The sequence below is a fragment of the Carica papaya genome, chromosome 3 (assembly GCF_054855325.1).
Source record: "Carica papaya isolate Zhongbai chromosome 3, ASM5485532v1, whole genome shotgun sequence".
In the NCBI taxonomy this organism is placed as follows: Eukaryota; Viridiplantae; Streptophyta; class Magnoliopsida; order Brassicales; family Caricaceae; genus Carica; species Carica papaya.
Genome location: NC_142311.1, coordinates 34,849,330 through 34,871,045, shown reverse-complemented (window position 1 = coordinate 34,871,045; position 21,716 = coordinate 34,849,330). Strand labels below are relative to the sequence as shown.

The 21,716-nt window shown below is 31.5% G+C and overlaps 2 protein-coding genes across 7 annotated transcripts; both read left to right on the top strand.

Annotated features, from left to right (window-relative positions):
* The first annotated feature begins 3,453 nt into the window (after nucleotides 1-3,453).
* Nucleotides 3,454-14,487, top strand: LOC110814773 (Signal recognition particle, SRP9/SRP14 subunit). Of its 4 annotated transcripts, none has more exons than XM_088216790.1 (5): nucleotides 3,454-3,675; nucleotides 3,942-4,010; nucleotides 8,650-8,743; nucleotides 9,466-9,562; nucleotides 14,278-14,487. In XM_088216790.1, the coding sequence occupies exons 1-4, from the start codon at nucleotides 3,604-3,606 to the stop codon at nucleotides 9,540-9,542; spliced, it is 312 nt and encodes a 103-aa protein (XP_088072916.1). In that variant the 5' UTR covers nucleotides 3,454-3,603; the 3' UTR covers nucleotides 9,543-9,562; nucleotides 14,278-14,487. The 4 variants fall into 4 exon arrangements, with proteins under 4 accessions (XP_088072916.1, XP_021898033.1, XP_021898035.1 ...); XM_022042341.2 differs by lacking the exon at nucleotides 14,278-14,487 and adding an exon at nucleotides 11,847-12,133; XM_022042343.2 differs by lacking the exon at nucleotides 14,278-14,487 and adding an exon at nucleotides 10,170-10,383.
* Nucleotides 14,488-17,659: 3,172 nt separating this feature from the next.
* WRKY21 (WRKY DNA-binding protein 21) lies at nucleotides 17,660-20,598 on the top strand. Of its 3 annotated transcripts, none has more exons than XM_022042338.2 (4): nucleotides 17,660-17,946; nucleotides 18,113-19,118; nucleotides 19,203-19,328; nucleotides 20,130-20,598. In XM_022042338.2, exons 2-4 carry the CDS (start codon nucleotides 18,340-18,342, stop codon nucleotides 20,272-20,274), a joined length of 1,050 nt encoding a protein of 349 aa, XP_021898030.1. In that variant the 5' UTR covers nucleotides 17,660-17,946; nucleotides 18,113-18,339; the 3' UTR covers nucleotides 20,275-20,598. The 3 variants fall into 3 exon arrangements, with proteins under 3 accessions (XP_021898030.1, XP_088072915.1, XP_021898029.1); XM_088216789.1 differs by having other exon boundaries at nucleotides 18,052-19,118; XM_022042337.2 differs by having other exon boundaries at nucleotides 17,660-19,118.
* The last annotated feature ends 1,118 nt before the right edge of the window (nucleotides 20,599-21,716 follow it).

Genomic DNA, 21,716 nt, shown 5'->3' with positions numbered 1-21,716 from the left:
TTAACTTATTAATGTATTCGTAGAGCTATAATAATTGAATTAAGTTAACTCTCAATTAATATATTATATTTTTGGGTTATATCGGTAAATTTTTTTAATTATGGTAATTATAATTGGATTAAAAATTAAACTAATTTTTTATGATAAAAAAGATCGAAAGTTTAATAGGAAATATTTGAAAAATAAATAGTTATTTACAGAATTAATAACATTAACTCTACATGTTTAGCAATTATGCTATTCCGTGTTAAGTGTTGTTGTTATAATAGTTATTGAGTAAAAATATTTTTAATAAAAAATTATTAAATATTTATAAAAATAATTATAAAAAATATTATTATATTAAAAAATATAAATAAAAAATAATTGTTTATAATGGAATTACCAAAAATGTACAACAAAAAAAACTAAAATGATAGTTGTGTATTTGGTAAATATTATAAAGTACATTAAATAATTATTTATACAATAATATTAATACATATATATCTATAATATTACGTATTAGTAATAATATTTGTAACGACTCGCTTTTTTTGGAGAGAAATGAGCGTTGTCTCATACATAAACTTTATAAATTTTGTATAACATTATATTATTTCTTATAAATCAATAATACATCTCTTATATGGAATCAAAATTCATGAAGCTTACAATAATAATTCCTATCATTCAAAATTATATCACAATAATATATTTTGCTCTACTTTATAATAACGTATTAAGGTAGTTAAAAGATTCTTCAAAATCTTTATTTGATCTTGAACTCACTCCTGACCTGAACTAATTTGCACTAGGGGAGGGGGTGAATTGGGATGAGCTTCACGGACTCAGTAAGAATAAAGTAGTATTCAAAATAAAGATATGCAAATGCACATTCATACAGGTTTAATAAAACAAATGCAAATTTTATATTCATAGAAATCCAATTTTTAAGACAACCATACTCATCATCATTATTGCAAAGTATAACAAAAGAAACAATCAAGAACCACATCCATTTTCATTACTCATTCTAATATATATATGGGTACCGTACATATCATTTTCATTCATAAATATCATCATATCGTAGTAGATTTATATTCAAATAATTTCATTTCGTTCACAAATATCATCAACTATCCCAAATACGTATCCAAATCACTTCCATTTTCATTACATATTTTTATTTCTATCACCAGTATTAATGGGGGCCTATAGGAATCCCCTCTATACGTGGATGTACAAAATATTTCTTTTACAATTCATCGGTCGTCCCCACACTCCATCCAGTAATAGGTGTCACAATTATAAACCGTCTCAATACCCCGTCTGATAATGAACGTTACAATTATAAACCGTCTCAATACCTCGTCTGGTATGAGCATAATCAAACTAATTTTCAATTTCGTCCGGTATGGGATTTTCGGGTCTCATACGACTGGGGACACATTTACAGTGGGGTTTACCCTATGTATCAAGTCCGTACACTCTTAACCATAATACACGGTAAGTTTTTTCCTTTTCAAAAATTATTTCAACTTCAGAAACATAAACATCAATCACAAACATACATATTTTTATATTTATATACTTACTGACTTGTTCACGTATCCATTGTACATATAATTTATATGTATGTAGCACACTTTATATTATATATACATACACACACAACAATATATATCTTAACTACTCCTATACATATTTCACATAAAACTTACAAATCACACTCACACAACAGCTTTAATCACTTACTATTATGTATTCATACAGCTTCAACATTATTTTTAATTATACAAACACAATCGTAAGAAGCAATTCATACACTTTCACATACATATGATAATTTGTGAAAAAATATATTATAAAATCATCCATTAAATTTGGGTCCATCATTTTGAAATCAATTATTTTACGAAAACATCAAATTTTTAAATAAAAACTAACTCAGTTCTTATCAGAATATCCAGCGAGAGAAGAAATTGAAAAGCTTTCGAACAACTTTAGTTCTATACAGTCGACTCCCTTTTTTGTTTTCTATTCCTCAATTTTTCTAAAACTTGTATACACATGATTAAGGATTTAATTTAAAGTAATAATTGAATATAAAGTTAAAGAAAATTTACCGAAATCGGTATCGAATTCGGGCTTTCTACCCGAAAGAATGTGGTTTCGGTCTCTCTCTCTTTGGCTTTCTGATTTTTGGTCTCGCACCGATCTTTGAACATATCTGGAATACTGCGTCGTAGTCTACCTCACGCGGATCAGGTCCAACCAACTCGCGCTTTGCTTCTTCTTCTTCTTCAGCACCGCGCACCGCGTGCCCAGCACCACGCGCCATGCATCCTTCTTTCTCCTTCTTCTTCTCCTCCTCCTTCTTCTTATGCTTTTTTCTCTTCTCTCCTTTGGGCTTGGGCCCGGTTATTACAATATTATATACACAAGTTTGTATATATATATATATACATATATATATATATACACAATTATATATAATATAATGTATCAACACTTAGAAGAATAATTTAAAAAATTTTAATTTCAATTATTATTCATACACTAATATTAAAAAATAAAAATTATTAATTTTTTAATTTTAATAATATTTAAATTTTTAATAATGAGAATGACTATTTGCATGAAGTAACATGGATAGTTGTGTATTTAGTAAAATAATACTCCGAATTCAAACCCAAGATTGCAATACTCTGAGTGCAAGAATTACTGACCCAACAATTTTTTAAACACGAACTATAAATTTTCAAAAATTCAACCTCAAATTATTGAGAATACGTGTGATTCTATCGCTTATATAGAACTCAAAAATCATATATTTTTCGTACGTAAAAATTAGGTATCAGAACCACCCATTCAAGCTTTAGAAAGAATGAAGGAGAAGCTAAAATGGTGAGATTGACTAACTTTAAGGCTGCTCCAAGAAGCAATTTGAGAGGTAAAAACCATTGCCAAAAGAAGCAAACAGCTGAAAAAATGTGATAGATCAATACCCAGATTCCTAAAATTCCTAAGTACCCAACAACAAGAAGAAATATGAACTGAGAAGTTGCTAAAGAAAAAATGCAGAATCTCTGAAAACTCTTGGAAGAGAAGCGAAAAATTGCTTATGGAGAAGTACTTGCCAAGGGTCCAACCGAAAGAAGCAAGAGCAAAAGGTAAAGGAGCAGAGTCCTTCTTCGTTGCCTCTGTTTCATGATCTCTCACCATCTCTGCAACTCTTTCGGAGCTTTTAGCCTCCTCGGGGTGGTGATGGAGAAGAAGCCATATAGTCAACGTTTCAGTTCCAATGGAAACGACGACGTTTAGGGTTTGGACATCCACGTAACCCGAATATGCAATACCTGGACCCATAGGTCATGGTGGTTCCATCTGTTGACTTTTGCTTACGTGGAAAAGTTTGATTGGCTGGAATATCAAGTGGTCAAAATGGGATCTTCTGCGAATTACATTGCCTGAAAACCCACCGTCCCTAAACCCCTCCTTTCCCGAAACCGAAAAAGAAAAATTCAAACACTGTGCCGCTCTCGACTGCGACGGCGTTAATTGGTAGCTGCTTGGTTTCTTGAAATTCTTCTTCGATCTCTCTGTTTCTTTCACACAATGGTTTATATTACTTCGTGGGACGAGTTCGTTGACCGATCAGTACAGTTGTTCCGTGCCGATCCTGAATCTGTATGTTACTCTCCTCCTCCATTTCACTCTTGCGGTTGAATTTTGATTGGTTCTCGAGAAAATTAACGGAAAATTAAGGTTAGCAAAATAGCCGCGGCGAATAGATGATTCTAATCGAATTTCTTCTTTACTTTATTATTATCGGAAATTAAATAGATTATTTGAAGAATTTTATCTGCTTGAATTTGTGAGTTCAATTTGATGATGATTTGGATAATATTTTCTTTTAATCTTTTTCATTTCTTTGGATGGAATTGATGATGTAGACGCGCTATGTCATGAAGTACAGGCATTGTGATGGTAAATTGGTTCTCAAGGTCACTGATAACAAAGAGGTATGGATTGTCTTCATTTAAGTTCTCCTTGCATTTCCTCTGGTTATTTTCCTGTGATAAATCACCGGTATAGATTATAGATTTAGCTTTGTTTTGGGAGGCTGTTTTTCCATTGAATGATCCTTGCTAGTCTATAGCTTGAGCATGTGTGTGAAACTTGAGAATGGTTATAGTGTAACCTTTCAATTTTCTTCTTCTCTCAATTATAGAGCATGAAAGTTTACTTCAATTTTGAGGCCCAAACAATTAATTAGGTGTTAGTGGTTAGCGTTAATTTGACAACATACTATAATTTTGTTGATAATGCCAATTTGCTTTGTGGTAAGAGGCCTAACTTGTGCGTCCGCGAGAATTGGACTCTGTTACTTAAGTTCACGCCTAAATGTGATGAGGAACCTTTTATGGTCCCTTCCCAGGTTTTGGCATTGGTTTTCCATAAGTGCAGTACTTACGGCTAGAAATTTAAACATTCCACAATCTTATCAATAAAATGATCATTTCTTATTGTATTCACCGTAGGCCTAACGAAGTTATATGTTTTGGCTTAATCATTTTGGCAATCATCTGAGTGATTTGATTGTGGAAATAATGTATGGAAAAAGAAATTAGGTTTAATTTGTTTACTTAGGAATTTGACATAAAAACCTAAGCGTTGCACTTAGAGTTTCTTAAGTATCATATATAAAAAGTTTTAACCATTAAACAAAGGATTTGATTTCATTACTAGACTAAAAAACTGAGGAACTCTGGAAGTGCTTCATTGAATAGTAGAAGTCTATCTCAAAAAATGAAATTATAAAGATAACTATAATGTTTCTTAAATAATCTTTATCCAATAACATTAGATTGAGAAATAGTAATAGTAATACTAATAGGATTAGGAAATAATACTACTAATACGAATAGAAAAAAATACTAATAAGAGTAAAATCCTAAAGTTACTAAAAGTATAACGATAGACTTCTAACAGGTACAAGGCTTTGTCGATTGAAGAAGAATAGTTGCTGATTTAGTGAAAGGAGACATGGTCATGGTGCGAATCAAGTCTGGTAAGTTTAGGAAGGTGTTACATCACTCCCAAAACATTGGCCCTTATAAAACTCTTAAGAAAATTAGCTCAAAAACTTATGTTTTCAACTTCTTAGAAGCTATGGCATTAGTAAAGTCTTCAATGTTAAGAATTTGACATCCCTACTGACGTATATTTAGACTCATAAAGGACATGATCTTATTACTCCTTTAGATGGTAACCCTGTTAATTTACCGATCTCTACAAGCCTCATAGGGATAGAAGATATTGCTGATATCAAGAGTTTACTATGCAAAGCATTACTTGTCACACTTCATAGTACGGAAGGGACTTCTAAATCATGATTACGACTGGATCCCATAAGCTGAAATCAAGCAGCTCAAACATGATCTTCAGGTGAAGTTCTATGATTTCAACTCAAGAAAGCCCGGTTTTTCCCACCTAGAGAGAATTGATGGCGCATATTATTTAAGAAATAGCTTTTATTTTAGTGTTTGAACTATTTAGGGTTTACATTATATTTTTCTAGGTAACTTAACTACTTTTCCTATTCTTATAGTAGTAGTAGTATTTATTTCCTAGTAGTATTAGTATTTATTGTCTATACTTTGAAAATCCTTGGTTTAGTCCTATTTGGGAGCTTACTTTTGAGATTGTTATCAGTCAATACAAATTAACTTGTGAATTTGCTCAATGCCTTGATTGTATTATTCAATCAATTAGAGTGTGATGCTTGAGAACCTTAATTATAATATTTAGATTACTCCAAATTCCCAAGCATTCAAATTTATCTTAATTTATTATATATAATTTGAATTTAAGAAATTTACTGTGTGTATATAGTTGTCTCTGCTGACATTGCTATGTTTAGTTCATTGCATACATTTGTGTTATATGAATGTGATAAACTTTTTGAGACTGAAAAAAGAAATGTGGCTGTTTTTGCATGTGAATGAGCTATGTGCAATACGTGTTGGTGATGTAACACAAACTAACAAGAAGCAGAAGAAGGTTAAAAAAGAGAAAATATGAGGGGAAGGAGAAGTAAAACAAGAAAGAAAGAGAGTAGAACTGCAAAATATAGTTACAAAATTATACTACATTAAAAAGTAATCATCCAGCTTAACCTCTCCCATGTGATCCAGTTTAATACCCTTGAATAGGTGGTAGTTGCAATCAAACTAGGAAAATATAACAACAATGGTAATATCAAAACCTCTTATGCTCTACTAGAACTCTATTGTTGCATTTGGTTCAAACCTATTCTGTTTCAATTCAATTTCTAGATTTTTTTTTTTGATATGTAAAAGTTACTTATTGTTTACACATTTAATGCATAATTAAATTAGTTTTCCTCACATTTTGAATTCCAAAATACAAATGTAGGAATTACAAAATACTTGTTTTGAATTGAACACAGAATTGATTTAATATTCTTATTTTTCAAATTTCTACCCTATTTGTATTGTATCCTATTCCTATTTCATGGAATTAGAATCTGATCAAAACACAACACAAGTGTTAGCTAATATCTCTAGAGTTCCTAAAGAAATTAGAAATAGTGATAATGCTAATCATGTGAAAAATTCTGTAATACTAAAAAATTTCCAATCTAATATTTTCATTTTGCTTCATTTTCTCACTTAGGAACGTAAGGAAACATCTAGAACTATAAGACTAGACGTGCTCTTCAAGGACTTGTGGTACTTGAAACCTCCATGAGGAAACCACAAAAGGTGGCTCAAAACTATAGATTCTACAGGAGCATAAACCAACTAAGGTTGAGAAATCATGCAAGAAACTATCGGCATGTCAAAGAGGACATTATCAACATTTTAATTTGTCAATGATTGCACATGCTTGGACGGAAATGGCTTAACTTGCTTTTAGATTATCACGTGTGTTTCATCACTTTCTAAAATAATGCGGTTTTTTATGGTCTGGGCCCTTGGGCCCTTCCACATCACCTGCAAAACAGACTAAAAGGGAGAGGAGTGCTAGGAATTTTCGCCAGCGAAAAGCCTCCAGCAATCAAGTCAGGAAAGCATGCTGGGAGAGACCTCCAAATAGCAAAGAAAATGACGGATGCACGCAGAGAATTGATTTTGGAATTTTGGTAAAAGAGGAATACAGCAATTACCTCTTATTGGCATTTTGTCAAGGTCAATGTGTCGCTATAGTAGTGGAAGAAATATGTGGTGATATGATGGTGGAGCAACAAGTGTTCTGATTAAGTAGCAATGCAAATTGTCAAGGTGCATCATATGTATTGGTGTTTGACAGCTTGGCGTGATATATATTGTCATGGTCAAGCTTTAGGCTCTCTGGAGTTTGTCAGGCAAGATATAAAGGTATCAAACTTTTCAAGGACGATTTTGGGTGGCTTTGCTAAAGGGGCTTATCTGCCATATAGGTTCTCAAGATAGGCGGGAATTTACTGTTGTATATGGCGATGGGTTGAGAGGATTTCTTTGAAGTTGATTCCTTTATAGAATTGCTCAGATCTTGACATGTTTGCACCAAATCAAATAAACCTTCAATCATCTAGGATAAATCTAAACAGTACTTAATGTTCAACAGACTAAAACTATCATAGATGCAGCCGTTGTCTAGGGAATTTGTTTCTAGCCTCTTCTTGAGTACATCTGTAGTGAATACGAGCTTGATAATATCAAAAGAAACCCGATCCTCTCAGTGCATCTAGAAGGACCAACTACTTGATACACTTTATGTTTCACTTATCAGATGATTAGATGATGAATTCTAACATAGACATGATGGCTAAAAAGGCTCAAAATTGGTTCTAACGGCTCAAAAAAATGTACTAGCATCTGCTCAACTTAGACAAGTTTGCTCAAGTTCAACAGTTTAAACAGCTAGGCTGAAATGGCTCAAATAGTATATTTCACTAAGCTTCACGTGTAACTTACAAAATGTAATTAGTGCAACTTCCTAGTAGCTAAGTGACAGCGATCTTTTTTCTCTAAGTCATATGGCAGCCCGGGGAACTATAACGATAAAAGTTGACATCTTAGAGAATTTAAAGTATTTCAATGAAATTAAGAATGCACCGTTTTAATTTCACTTGAAATTTCCTATTAAGTCATTTTTATCACATTCTAATAGAATTTTTAGCATTTCTTAATTAAATTAAGTGTGGTAATTCCAAACAGTTCTACAGAAATAGTTCATTCGTACCAAATATAGACTTAATATAGCTTATAAATCACTAATAAACATAAGCAGTGTCCTAACTAGTTATAAAGATTTGTATCAAGTTTCATTGGTTACAGTTACTATACCAAATTATCAACCTTCTAAACTGAGTACTGGGCAGCACTATAACAAGTTGTATTGTATAAAATTTGTATGGTACACTAAACAAACACTATCTTAGTTTCATTTTTTGTTTGTTGAAATAACATTGCCTCAGTTTCATGCATTTGAAATTGAGTAGAACAATATTTACAGGCTTCCAAAAGTTCATTTGATTCATACTTGAGGGAAGATATAAATGAGTTACTACTAATGGCTAGTTCATTGGCCCTTGTATTTTCGTGTGCATGTTTCTTTTACTTTGTCTCATAGGCTCCTTTTCCTTTGTCACAGTGTCTCAAGTTTAAGACAGACCAAGCACAGGATGCTAAGAAGATGGAAAAGCTAAACAATTTATTCTTCACTTTGATGGCTCGGGGCCCCAACGGTGAAATCTCTTTCTAGCTTCTTTACTTTTAACTGTTGTTGCATTTTGAATTTTCTTGGAAGTAGAGTTCACTGGGAACTTGTAGAGGACATAATTTATGGAACTCTGGAATTATTCTGCCATGTTGTGAGGAAGGGAAATCTTGAAAATGATCCCCTCTCCACATCCTCAAAAAAAAAAGGAAAAAGGGGCTGTTCCTTCTTGGAATCCATGGTAGATTCCTGGGATTAATACATGGGAATACTGCCCATATGTGGCTGATTAGGCATCAAAATATGGATGGTATGCACATTGAATATATACTGCATATATTCAATGTTATGTATACAATTAGACATATATACAATATATATGGTATAAATACATTGTATTGCCTATTTATGTACTGTACGCTGCATGTATAGTGTCAAAATTGTAATAACCGAACATGATAATCTTGTATGATGGGACATTAATGGTAATACGGCATTCCTATCCATCTAAAATTATCATGGAATATGGTATTTCCATCTATCAAAAATATCTTGGAATATGGTATTCTATGAACCACACTACCAAAGAGGTAGAATGTGATGGGCAGACCATTTCGTGTAAAGATGTATGCTTTGCTACTATATACCTTTTTTATCTTTTATTTCTCTTCATGATATTGATCTCGATCCAAATCTTTTAATCGCTTGCTTATTTGTTTGATCAATTACCTCTGCTTGTTTTTCATGCAGTGGATCTGTCAGAAATTGCAGGCAAAGAACAGATAGACGCGCAACCACCAAAAAAGGGAAGGGGAAGAAAACAATAACTTGGTTATTAAACTATTAGGTAATCACTTGGCTATTCTTCTCTTCCTAAAGCCAACGTTGTCCAGATGCCTGTATTGCAGGTTTAACCCCCCCATACTTGTGGATCTTTTGAGAAAAGAAAGTTTTCCTTGTTAATCATCCAAAGTCAAGTTTTCCACCTGGAATTTGAGACATCCTTGTTTCATGTGTTTTCTCTGGTCTTGCTGGGATATATTCTGTTTTTACAGGGTTTTTTGGTGTATTATTTTGTGTTTTCTCTGTTCTGTTAGTAAATGGTAACGCTATCTCTTTGTGGAGGTTTATTCACAAACTGAACGGATGCTGGCCTGCTACATTTGAAAAAACAATTAGGCAGGTTTTTGATTTCTCGGTGTAGGTTATCCAGCAAGGTGGTAGATAGAAATCAAGTCCAGATGAACGAGGAATATTCACATTAGGGATATTGCAGTTAATTAGGTTCAATCTGCATTTGATTCTTATTCTATTTTTTCACTCATACTGAACTGATCTTAACGTGTAGAATGGCGTGATGATTTTTATGTTCAATTTACGTAAAGTAGCAATTAAATAAGAACTTAGAACCAAACCCTGATTCTTGACTGACTAGTGTAAACCTGCCATAACAGTTTCTTTCTTCTGCCTGTCTGATCTGCAAGCTTCATGACAGAAGTATAATAATAACTCCCCCCCTCCAACTTTTGCATATGCATATGCATTTTTTGGTCAAGAAAATTGTCTCTGTTGATGTACCTGACTCGAGGAAAAGCTAAAGTTGCACTGGCAACCTGATAGTCTCAGTATTGGTGTATCTTTTATGTTAATTTACTATTAATTCTCTTACGGTGCTTTTTTGAGTAAATTTATCTCAACTTTTACCTGCTGTGTGATGCAATTAACTGCCGTTTTATAGATTAAGGATTTCAACTTTCAAGAAAGAACAAAAGAAAAAAAGAGGGTATAATTAGAGGTTCAGGTTCAGACCATTCATTATATCTACAATTGAGTTGGATTAGACATTTCTATTGAAGGTAAACTGAACAAGCTATCTCACCAAAACCAAGAGAAATATTGGATCTTTACAAGTATCTTTTAGATACAATACTTGTGTGAATTGGCTAGTGAAATGGGCGTCAATCATTAAAAAAAAAAAAAAAAAGTTTTAGATACAATATTCGAGGCACCCACTTTTTCTTTGCTGGGAGACAATGCTTTTCACTCAGAGCTTTAGGAATCATTCCACCCTGCTCAACAACTTCAATCTCTAGCAAGCAGCTAGTGTGAACTAATGGAACTGAAGACAGAGAAAGAAGAGAGAGCCTGAATCACCAATCCTGACCGTACATTTGAATACATAGATGTATTTGATTGATCACAGCCGTACACTAGTAGCCAAACGTGTTTCCCTTCTTTTTCTCAGATCCCAATGCTCTCCTCCCCTTTGCTTATCACTTTGCTTTAGCAAGTCTAGCCTGCTACTACAAAGTTCAAAAGTATTTGATCCAACCATGTGCTATAAAAGTTGGTGTTACAAAATTTTACCCTACCTTCTTTTCTCTTTCTTGGAAAAAAAGAAAAAAATCTGTTTATCCCCCAAAAAAAAAAAGTTAGGAGAAACAAATAAATAACAAAAATAATATAGTATAATATAATAATTTCAGAATATATATATACATATATATATATTCTCCAGGTAAAGGGACAGGTGGACAGAATGTTTTTGGTGGGTATAAGGTAAGACAAAGAGCATTTAGTTGATTTATTGGTGAATTATGTACAGAGGAGAGAGAGTGGGGCAACCCACCTTCCCACTTTTCTCCTTGTTACTTCTTGGTCCTGTTTGGATTTTAGTAATTAACCTCAACGTAAGATCATGTTTGAGTAGAATGATTGAAATATTCTAGTTTTATTATTTCTGCTATAATAAAATCAATCAAAAAATTAGTAATTATAGTTTAAATCTAAACGTTACCCTACAAATTTGAGGGTATATTTAGAATTAATTTAGTGTATTTATGTGTTGATTCGAAATTATTTTAATTATAAAAAAAAAATATTGAGTTCTTGTAGAAGCATTTCAAAAATTTATCAAAAATTAACAGAATTCAGAGACTTACTTTTTTTTTTAATTTAATAAATGAAATAAATCCCATTATTGTTTAATTAATATAAATATAGATTTGTAAATTAATTCAACACTGATTTTTTATACTCTTCCTCCCCTATTTTAGTTTTTTCTTTTCTCAAGAAGGTGCATCATAAAATTACCCATTCCACTCATACTTTTTTTTTTTTTATCTTTTTAGAACACCATCTGCAAAAACTATAAGTCATGGATGGTAAAGCAATCAAAGATTTGACAGGTTGGGATCATAAACATAGTTAGATTTGGAACTTGACAAGATATGTATCTGCATATAATATGTGTGTGTGTGTGTGTGTGTGTATTATATAGGCGCTTGGTATACAAATAAATAAAAGATTTTGTGCTTTTTGTCATATAAAAGTTTTTAGGATATCTCCAAAGTTGTATAAAATTCCTACTTTTTTGGATGAACAACACTTGTGAATTACCCTCTGCTTTTATTCCTTATTCTCATATGCTTTGATTCTTTCTCCTTTTTTTCTTTCCTTTCTTTTCCATGTATTTGTTATAATGTCATGATGTTTGTTTGCAGAATCCTTTTGGTTATATATATATATAACTCTGGGTCCTGTCAATCTATATATATATATATATATTTATATATATGTATTCACTAGTCATAACCCATTTAAAGTTAGGATTAATATCAATTTACCTTGTATAAGAATAAAAGTGATTATCACATTTTGAGTTTCAGTTAGGTAGTATATTTTTATATATTTTTATTAAAATACTATATTTAAACGAATGTCTGTATGTCATTTAAAATATAAATATAATCTAATTATTATCTCGTATTAGGGTAGTTTTATGATTTTATACGAGATACAAACAAGAAGTAAGTCTAAAAGAGGAAATTACATGGAAACATAATAAATTGGTGAAGTTAAAAGTATGATTAATTATGAACCCTAAAGGTCAATGCACGTTATACACACACACACACACACATATATATATATATATACAGCTATACGTACGTACATACATACATAAATACAAGTAGAAAGAAGCATGGATTAGGTTTAGGTTTAAAATCATTCATTCATTTCGAGTAGCGTTTCAACGGGGGAGTTTAATGGAAGCTGCTGAGTCTTAGGGAATGGACAATGCTTTTACTCCCAACGACTTTTTGGTCTATTAGTCAACATGAAGTGGGACCCACTCTTAAGAAATTTTGGCCGCCCTCCGCCTTATTTTCTATATGTTCACTTTTGCTCACATTTATTGGAAGTTTTTGACCGATTAAAACTTAAAAATAATTTTATTTTTATATAAATCAACAAATTAAATTTATTTTTTGAAATTTTAAAAATTCATAAATTAATTAATTTTCTCTTTCTCTTTTAAAATATCATTTTTTTAAATTGAAAATTGCAAAAAAAATAAAAATAAAAATTAGGGAGTTGAAGGTTTAGATAGAAGGTTTAATAATTAATAACTATGAAATTTAATTGTTGAAAAAAATTAAACATTAATACAATAATTTATGAAGATCCAAGATTCATTAGTGACTCAGTGGGTAATTAATTGCATTAAAGTGATAGTTTTGTCTTATTTGAATTTCTTTTTTAAAATAAAATAATTTTAATTTTACTTAAAGTTTTTTAAAAAAAAATTTAAAAACTAACAACAAAATATATATCTTATAATAAGAGTGTTCGTCGATACAAATGACTTACTATTTTTTGAAAAGCAACAAAATTCGTAACTTTTAAAAAAAATTGATTAAAATATTTTGTTTAAATTTTTTGTCAAACTAGTTCGAATTTGATCAAGTGGGTTGGTTTTAGATCGAATTTTTAAATCTTGATTAGTTCGAATATATAAAATAATTTTCTTATTAGTAATAAACATCAATACTAATATTATCTTCATCTTATAATTTTTTATAATTATTATAATTTATAACTTATATATTTTAAATTTTTAAATAAGAATTAATTTTTTTTCATCGAGATCGAAAAAAAATATTTCGAAGCTTTAATAGAAGATTTTCTTAAAGATTTTTTAATTTGTTTTAGCTTAATCTCTTTGGTCAAACCTAATTTAGTGGTTAATTCCATTTAATTAATTAAGTTATGCAATTTTTTTAATTTTTATTAGTGTTATTTGTTTAAAGACTTAAATCAAAATCATGTTGTTTTATAGTCTTAGTGACAAAAAAAAAAAAGCAAATAGTGTAATTTATTGGGTGTGAATACCATGATGGTATATTCAAACAAATCATGGTTCAATGAGATTCAAAATTTTCTTAATTAGTACAAATAATACATGTAGCTATTGAGGTAAATGATTATCAAAATGTTTGAAGGGAAAGGATTGTTGTTTTATATTATATATATCTATATATATATATATATTAGTGATGCAAGTTCATTATTCTTTTCTAAATAGTTGGTAGTTTTTCAAATAATATTTAAAATTTCATTCGCGAAGCATAATTATGTTTAGTTAGCTTATTTTACAATTACGTTTGATAATATCATAAAATTTTGTTGTTAGAATTCATTGAGTTTTATGTTAAATATATTCAAAACCAATTAATGAATTTAATTTTTTTTTTAATGATGTTGATGATGATGATAAAGTTAATGGTGACGAAGAGGGTGAGGGCGAGAAAGAAGATATCAGTTTTCGGTACAGTAATGATAATAATGAGAATAGTAATACGTACATTATTGTTCATTGTAACTCTAACCATCATTTCACAAATTTATTTTCATGCATGAACTGGGACAGATGTTATCACTATGGACTTTTGAGCGTAATATTTATATAATATTATATTTAATCTATCAGATGATTGTTATAAAGGAGCGTCATTTTTTTCAATATTTATCGTGTAAATAATTACAAATAGTATTATTTATATAGGTACTCCCAATTTTCTACGGAAGAGAATAAGTCAAATTGACTTATATTGGTTTCTAGCAATAATGAAATTAATTATGCTATGAAACTATACAATATGAGAGAAAATGCACAAAATTAAGAGATCACGTAGTTCTCTAATGGTCTCCCAAGACCACAAACAATTGCTTTCAACATTAATATATCAATGCATTGAAGGAATGATGGACCGAAATCAAACCTTTAAGATTATGATTTTGATCAAAACAACAAAAGAGTAGCTTATTATAAGCCTTCTTATAAAAAAGCGTGGAAAGTAAAACAAAAGCCAACAACAAATTTACATGGCGATTAAGACAAGTCTTATTGGCAACTACCCAACTGACAACAATACTAAAGACTTAGAACTCATAAGCATTTGCAAAATAACTGTAGGTAATACTAAATTTGTCGATAATGCCGTAGATTGGCACATAGCTTGAAACCTCTATAACACCAAAAGCACAACTCTCACAAATAAGTGATAATTATCGACAAATTTGGTCTTACCTACAGTTATTTCGCAAATGCTTATGAGTTCTAAGTCTTTAGTATTGTCGTCAGTTGGGTAGTTGCCAATATTGGCACATAGCTTGAAACCTCTATAACACCAAAAGTACAACTCTCACAAATAAGTGATAATTATCGACAAATTTGGTCTTACCTACAGTTATTTCGCAAATGCTTATGAGTTCTAAGTCTTTAGTATTGTCGTCAGTTGGGTAGTTGCCAATATTGGCACATAGCTTGAAACCTCTATAACACCAAAAGCACAACCCTCACAAATAAGTGATAATTAATATTTTATAAGAAATGACAACTCATAACCAACTGTAATAATATAATAAACTGTTTATTTTGAAAATACATAAGTTTTAAACGTGTGCAGTTAGATGAATAACCATAATTAATTTTCACATAACGTTCTAGCATAAATTTCAACTAATTCATAATCCTAACGTATTTAATATTTAGCAAAGTAATAAAAAATGACAGTTGTTTTTCTCACAGTTGCGTGCGTTATATAATTATTAAATTCCTAGTTTGTAAAATTAATTTTTAATCTTTTTTATATGTGAAATGCTAATGCACTTTATCGATTGTCGCTTTAATTGTTATTATAGATGGTGAATATAAGAAGAGTTAGTCATAGTTAATGATTCTCATTAGATAATATTTGGCCCGAAAAGTTATTGTGTTACTCAAATCACTATGCAAGCATCTAATATGCTATGACTTCACCACTATTAACACTTTAAGGGTTCACTACATATTTTTAACTAATTATTATAATTAAGCATTAATCTAATTGAAAGCACCCAAAAATAAATAGTAACATTAAAGCCACTAACTATAGGTAAGACACAAATTTGTCGACAATGGCATAAGTGTCACGCAGCTTGAAACTCTCTAGAAGACCCAAAGCACAACGTTAATAGATGAGTGGTAATCAATAATCCATAAGAAATGACAACTCATCATCAGTTGTAATTACGTAACAGACTATTTATTTTAAAAACGCATGAGTTTTAAACGGTCATATAAATAATAAGTATTAACTTTTACCTAACGCTATAACAGAAGTTTCAAGTAACTCATTTATCTAAACGTATCTAATATTTAATTATATTTCTAATTTTTAATCATTAACTTACTAACAGAAATAAAATTTGAATTTAAATTTTACATTTAAGATTTCAGATACTTTAGAGTAATAATTTGAACAATCAATATATAAATATATATATATATCATTGATGAAATTTCTATAAATAACAAAATATGATTTGGAGATTTATTTTGTTGTTTGATTTTTGTTAAATTTATCTCTAGATATATTATATTAATCCTAACGGTTAAAAAGTAAAATTTGAATTGATTCATTTTGAACTTTACCAAGTTGAGGAAATCATGTGGGGAAAAAAAAAAACACATGATTATCATCAACATATAATAAGAGAGGAGAGTGTGATGATGAATAACTAACCGAAGACAAAAGTCAACGGCGTAAGGGCCCCACGGAGTCGCCGGCCACCGACTTAACGGTGTTTCCTCGGCTCAACGTAGCGGCTCAGTGATGAGCTGGCACGAATTGGTTACGTGTCACGCCGTAACAGTGGAGATTTACACGTGGCGTCATCCACTTGGGCTGTCTTGACAACGGCTATGACAGCAGGTTGCCCCTTTAATCCCGTAGTGGGTCCCACTTTTAGCGGACATTTAATAAGCTGCGCACATAATACCGGAAAAAAGCCCTTCGAACTCCCACTGTTGCCCTTAAATAAAAAATGGGAATTTAATTATATATATATATATTTTTAATTACTTTTAAAAATAAATTAAATTTTTTATTTTAATATTTAAATATTGTACCATTTTGTGCCCTTTTTTTATAATAAGGTTATTAATTAATTAAATTATTAAAAATAATGTAAGGATTAATTTTACATAATTAATTTTTTCTTAAAGTTAAATTAAGAAATTGAGCTTAAATGGGATTTAGTACTACAACTATTAATTAAACTAAATTTTCTTTAATTAAACACAAGAATACAAAAAAAGAAAAATGCATTTAACATCTCAACTGCAGAGATTCCTTTTTTCTTTTAGTAGAAAATAATAATTATAATTATTATATACATTTTTATTTTATAATAAATTTTTAGTTAAATTAAATAATATTTTTTAAATTTTAATCTAATAAGTAACTTATAATTCGAGCTCCAACCCACGAAAGTAATAATTATTAAATTAATAAATAATTTTTTTTTAATTAAGTGGGTATTTAATTTGTATTTATATAATTTAATAATTTAAAATATATGTATTTTACGTCCAAATAATGTGGTTCCGAGCCAGGCTTCGGCAAGGAACGGTAAAAGACAAAACAGAGATGGGCAAATCTGGAAATTAAAGAAAATAAAATTATTTTTGGAAATAAAATTAATTTTTTTAATTTAAAAAAGAAATTAAAAAAAAAAGGGGAGAGAAAAACCAAGGTCTTTCCGGTGGGACCCACGGCTCAAATCTGAGACAGAGACGGCAGTTTCAACTCGCAGCTCCTCTTCAATTCGCAGGCTTCACAAACCTTATTTAAATACTTCTTTCTCTTTCTCTCGCAGTTCCTCTTTCGTCTTCTTCTTCTTCTTCTTCTTCTTCGTTTTTTTGTTTCTTCAATATGTTACCGGTTCTCCGGGGTGTGCGTTCTTTTTCTAGAGAAAAAATTTCATATGGGTGTTCTGAAAAATGGGAGCTTTTGTATTCTTATGTTTCTGTGAATTTTTCTGCGGCAAAAAGTCTTCTATTTCGCACCTTGAAATCTGAAACCATGAAAGAAGCTAGGGCTTGAGACTACCGACTGTAACAAGGTCTGTTCTTTGCCACCTTTTTGTTTGATTTTTTCATCGGGTCCGTTTTTTTTTTTTTTACTTCTTTTAATGAGTTAGTGGTAAGTCTTTTTCTCTCTCTTTCAGTCAGTTTTCTCAGACCCAGTTGAATCTGATATTCCGAGTCTTCATTGTTTTCAAATTTCAGTCTTTTGGGAGGTTGAATTTTCGTAAAATCAGATTCAGAAAGCGTGCTTTGGGGTTTTTGTGTATTTGAAGATGGAATCTTGACTGTACCAACTGTTTGCTTTCTCGTTGAGGATCTGTTTTCGTAGTTGATTTTTCGGAGTTGTGTTTTTTTTTCGTAGTCTCTTCTGGTCTAGGTGTTTTCTGATTGGGGAATTAGGGTTTTTTGGTGGGTGTTTGGGTGTTACCATGGAGGAGGTTGAAGAAGCAAACAAGGTAGCTGTTGAGAGCTGTCATAGAGTTCTCAATCTCTTGTCTCGTCCCCAAGATCAGGTTCATTACAAGAATTTAATGGCGGAAACTGGAGAGGCTGTTTGTAAGTTTAAAAAGGTTGTTTCTCTTCTCAATACTGGTTTAGGTCATGCTAGAGTAAGGAAGCTGAAAAAGCCACAAACCCCTTTTCCTCAACGCATTTTCCTAGAAAATCCTCAACATAGAACAAACCAACCTTCCAAGACTCCTCACTTTCTTCAATCTAGTTACCATGAAAGTCTAATTCAAGAATCAAGCAGTTCACATGCCAAGAATTCTCTGTGTTTGGGAAGCCCTTCTTTTGAACTGAGCTCAAGTGGGAAAAACCCTCTTCAACTAGCCCAACCAACACCATCTGGACAGTACCATTTCCTCCATCAACAACATAAACAGCTCCAACAAAGGCTACTTCAGCACCAGCAGCAGCAGCTGAAAAATCAAGCTGAAATGATGTTTAGGAAGAACAATAGTGGGATTAACTTGAATTTTGATAGTTCTAGCTGCACTCCTACAATGTCATCCACCAGGTCTTTCATTTCTTCCTTGAGTGTAGATGGTAGTGTGGCTAACTTGGATGGAAGTGCCTTCCATTTGATCGGTGCACCCCGCTCATCGGATCAGAACTCACAACAACACAAGAGGAAGTGTTCTGGAAGGGGAGAAGATGGGAGTGTGAAATGTGGAAGCAGCAGTAGATGTCACTGCTCCAAGAAGAGGTCTGAATTTTTCCTTTCTTGTTATAAGGTGGATGTTAGATTTGGCTTCATAGATTTTGCTTAATTGCATATGGTTTTTGACAGGAAACATAGGGTGAAAAGATCAATCAAGGTACCTGCTATCAGCAACAAGCTTGCTGACATCCCTCCTGATGATTATTCATGGAGAAAATATGGGCAGAAGCCAATCAAGGGGTCTCCTCACCCAAGGTAAATCCAATTCTAGCATAGTGTGAGTGTTAGTAAATTCTTTTTTTTTTTTTATAGTTTTATGGTGTGGTATTGTAAAAAAATTTCTGGTTGGCTTTACTGTTTTCACATTTATGTTTATGATTTTTTGAAATATGAATCAGGAAAGCATATGGGTAGCCATTTTATTGTTTCTAACTATATTAATATCATCTTTCCTTTTATGGGTGCATTATATTGTTGCATTTCCATGTGAAGAGATCTTTAATGGTTGGTAGGTGTTGGAAAATTATGATTGACTTTGTGACTGTACTGAGGTTGTTCTATGCAATCTGCCCCTCCTGACACATATGTTTGGTGGGGTGTGATGTCTATTAGTCTCTATCGACTAGGATTAGGTAATGGGTTCTATTCTATTGAATTGGTTAAGGACCTTCCTACACATACAATAACCTTGAAAGGGAAAAGCAGTGAAGGGGTCAACTGGTCAAGTGGTTGAAGCTTTTGCGTCCTTGCAGAATTGGGTCAAATAGTTGCTGCAAAGATGGTAGAGTGAAACTTATTTACGCCTTTTCTTAAAACAACCATCCCAATCCATAATTTGGTCAAAGACGAACTGCTCTTAAATTTATGCCTTTCCTTTTATTCTTTGATCTATATAATAGTTTTAAGTCTCAATAATTAACTGCTGTTTCATCTTTGCTGCATTACTATGTTAAGTATGGATGTGAACTTTAAATGCAGCATATAAACTTGGGACTAATAGCTTTAAATGAGCTTAGTTCTTTACTTATTTAGCTAGAATTTTGTGGAATCATACAGGGGATATTATAAATGTAGCAGCATGAGAGGTTGTCCCGCGAGGAAGCATGTGGAGAGATGTTTGGAAGACCCATCAATGCTTATTGTGACATATGAAGGGGAACATAACCACCCTAAGTTACCATCACAATCTGCAAACACATGAACATGGTGAGGGTTTTAGCGAAGATCGGATCAATCAGGTCATGAGAACTTTTGTTTATGGTCGGCTTTGTATTGCTCCTGTACATATTTTTGTCTGTTCAAGCATGGGAATAGGTTCGGAGCAGTGTTTCTCTCTTTTTTTTTTTTTCTTTTTTTTCCTTTTATAGCTTCGGGGAGTTGGCTTTGAAGCCTTTTAAACAATCTGGTAGCAGGTCTGAGACCTAATGCCGGAACAAAAAAGATGCGGAATTGGGGTTTCAAATTGTAAGAATCTTTCATCTTTTACTGCAATCAGTGGTTCAAATAGTTTAAGTTATTTCCTCAATGGAGAATAGTAAGCTAAAACCTATCATGATGAGATGGGTGTGTTTGGTTTTAACTTTTTTTTAACCATGAAGTTGTGTTATACATGAGTTGATGTTATAGAATATGGTAGTAGAAGGAAAGAAGGAACCAAAGTGGAAGTTTCCTAAGAGGAAAAAAAGACCACCAACCCAGTAGTAGTGTAGTGAAAACTGAATCATCGAGAGTTGATCAAGATTCGGAATTGTTATGTTCGACAAACTCTTACTAATACTATATGATTTCGGAAAATAATTTTAACACAGTTTTATAGTCGATCCCCTGTCATGGTTTTGTCTTGCTTAATTCTGTCTGATGGTATAGCTTTGCAATATGAGGATGTTAAGGGATGTAAATATGACTGTCGATACTAGTTTATGTACTTACTGGGTACGAATATTTATTCGATTTTGGATCAGAATTCGTAAAAAAATTTAATCTTTTTGTTTTGCATTTTCTGGGTCTAGCATCTGGTGCCAGGCGTCTTTAAAGATATGAATAAAGTGAGTGGAGGAGGAGAGAAAATGAGGAAGAAGCCAAAAGTGAAGGAAGAGTCAAGAGTCTACGCCCATACTCCTCCAATTTGTTTTCATGAGAAGAATTAATTATTCAAACACGTTAAGGTCTTTGGAGGCGGGGGTTGGAAACAAAGCTTGTGGCGTAGAAGCTTTTGACTTATTGCATCTCCCAATCTCTATGGCTTTATAATTTTTGTTATTTTATATAAAAAAAAATATTAAAAATTAACTTCAAAAATAATAATTCTACGTGAAGTGAAAAAAATACAATTACATAATCTAATTTATTTTAAAGCTATGTTTGGAATAAATTAATAATCATTTTATAAAAAATTAAATCGATTAGAAAATAAATTTAAGTCGGAATTATATTTTAAAAATATCAAATTTTATACGGATCTTCAAAATAATAATTATTATTTTTTTTTTTTTTGTTTTCGAACATAGAATTCGAGTTAAATTGAGGTTAAATTAGAATGAACGAGTCTACATTTTATTTTATGTGAAGTTATAACGCAATGTTTAATAAGAAGTAGAATATTTTCGACCTTCGACAAATTTTAAGTTATGGTATTTAGTGGGT

What these genes read in the sequence shown, in the direction of transcription:
- LOC110814773 (XM_088216790.1), top strand. Translation starts at nt 3,604, where the DNA reads ATGGTTTATATTACTTCGTGGGACGAGTTCGTTGACCGATCAGTACAG. An exon ending in AGGTCACTGATAACAAAGAG is followed by an intron (nt 4,011 to 8,649) that starts GTATGGATTGTC and finishes CCTTTGTCACAG; the next exon opens with TGTCTCAAGTTTAAGACAGA. An exon ending in GATGGCTCGGGGCCCCAACG is followed by an intron (nt 8,744 to 9,465) that starts GTGAAATCTCTT and finishes TTTTTCATGCAG; the next exon opens with TGGATCTGTCAGAAATTGCA.
- WRKY21 (XM_022042338.2), top strand. Translation starts at nt 18,340, where the DNA reads ATGGAGGAGGTTGAAGAAGCAAACAAGGTAGCTGTTGAGAGCTGTCAT. An exon ending in TGTCACTGCTCCAAGAAGAG is followed by an intron (nt 19,119 to 19,202) that starts GTCTGAATTTTT and finishes GGTTTTTGACAG; the next exon opens with GAAACATAGGGTGAAAAGAT. An exon ending in AAGGGGTCTCCTCACCCAAG is followed by an intron (nt 19,329 to 20,129) that starts GTAAATCCAATT and finishes GGAATCATACAG; the next exon opens with GGGATATTATAAATGTAGCA.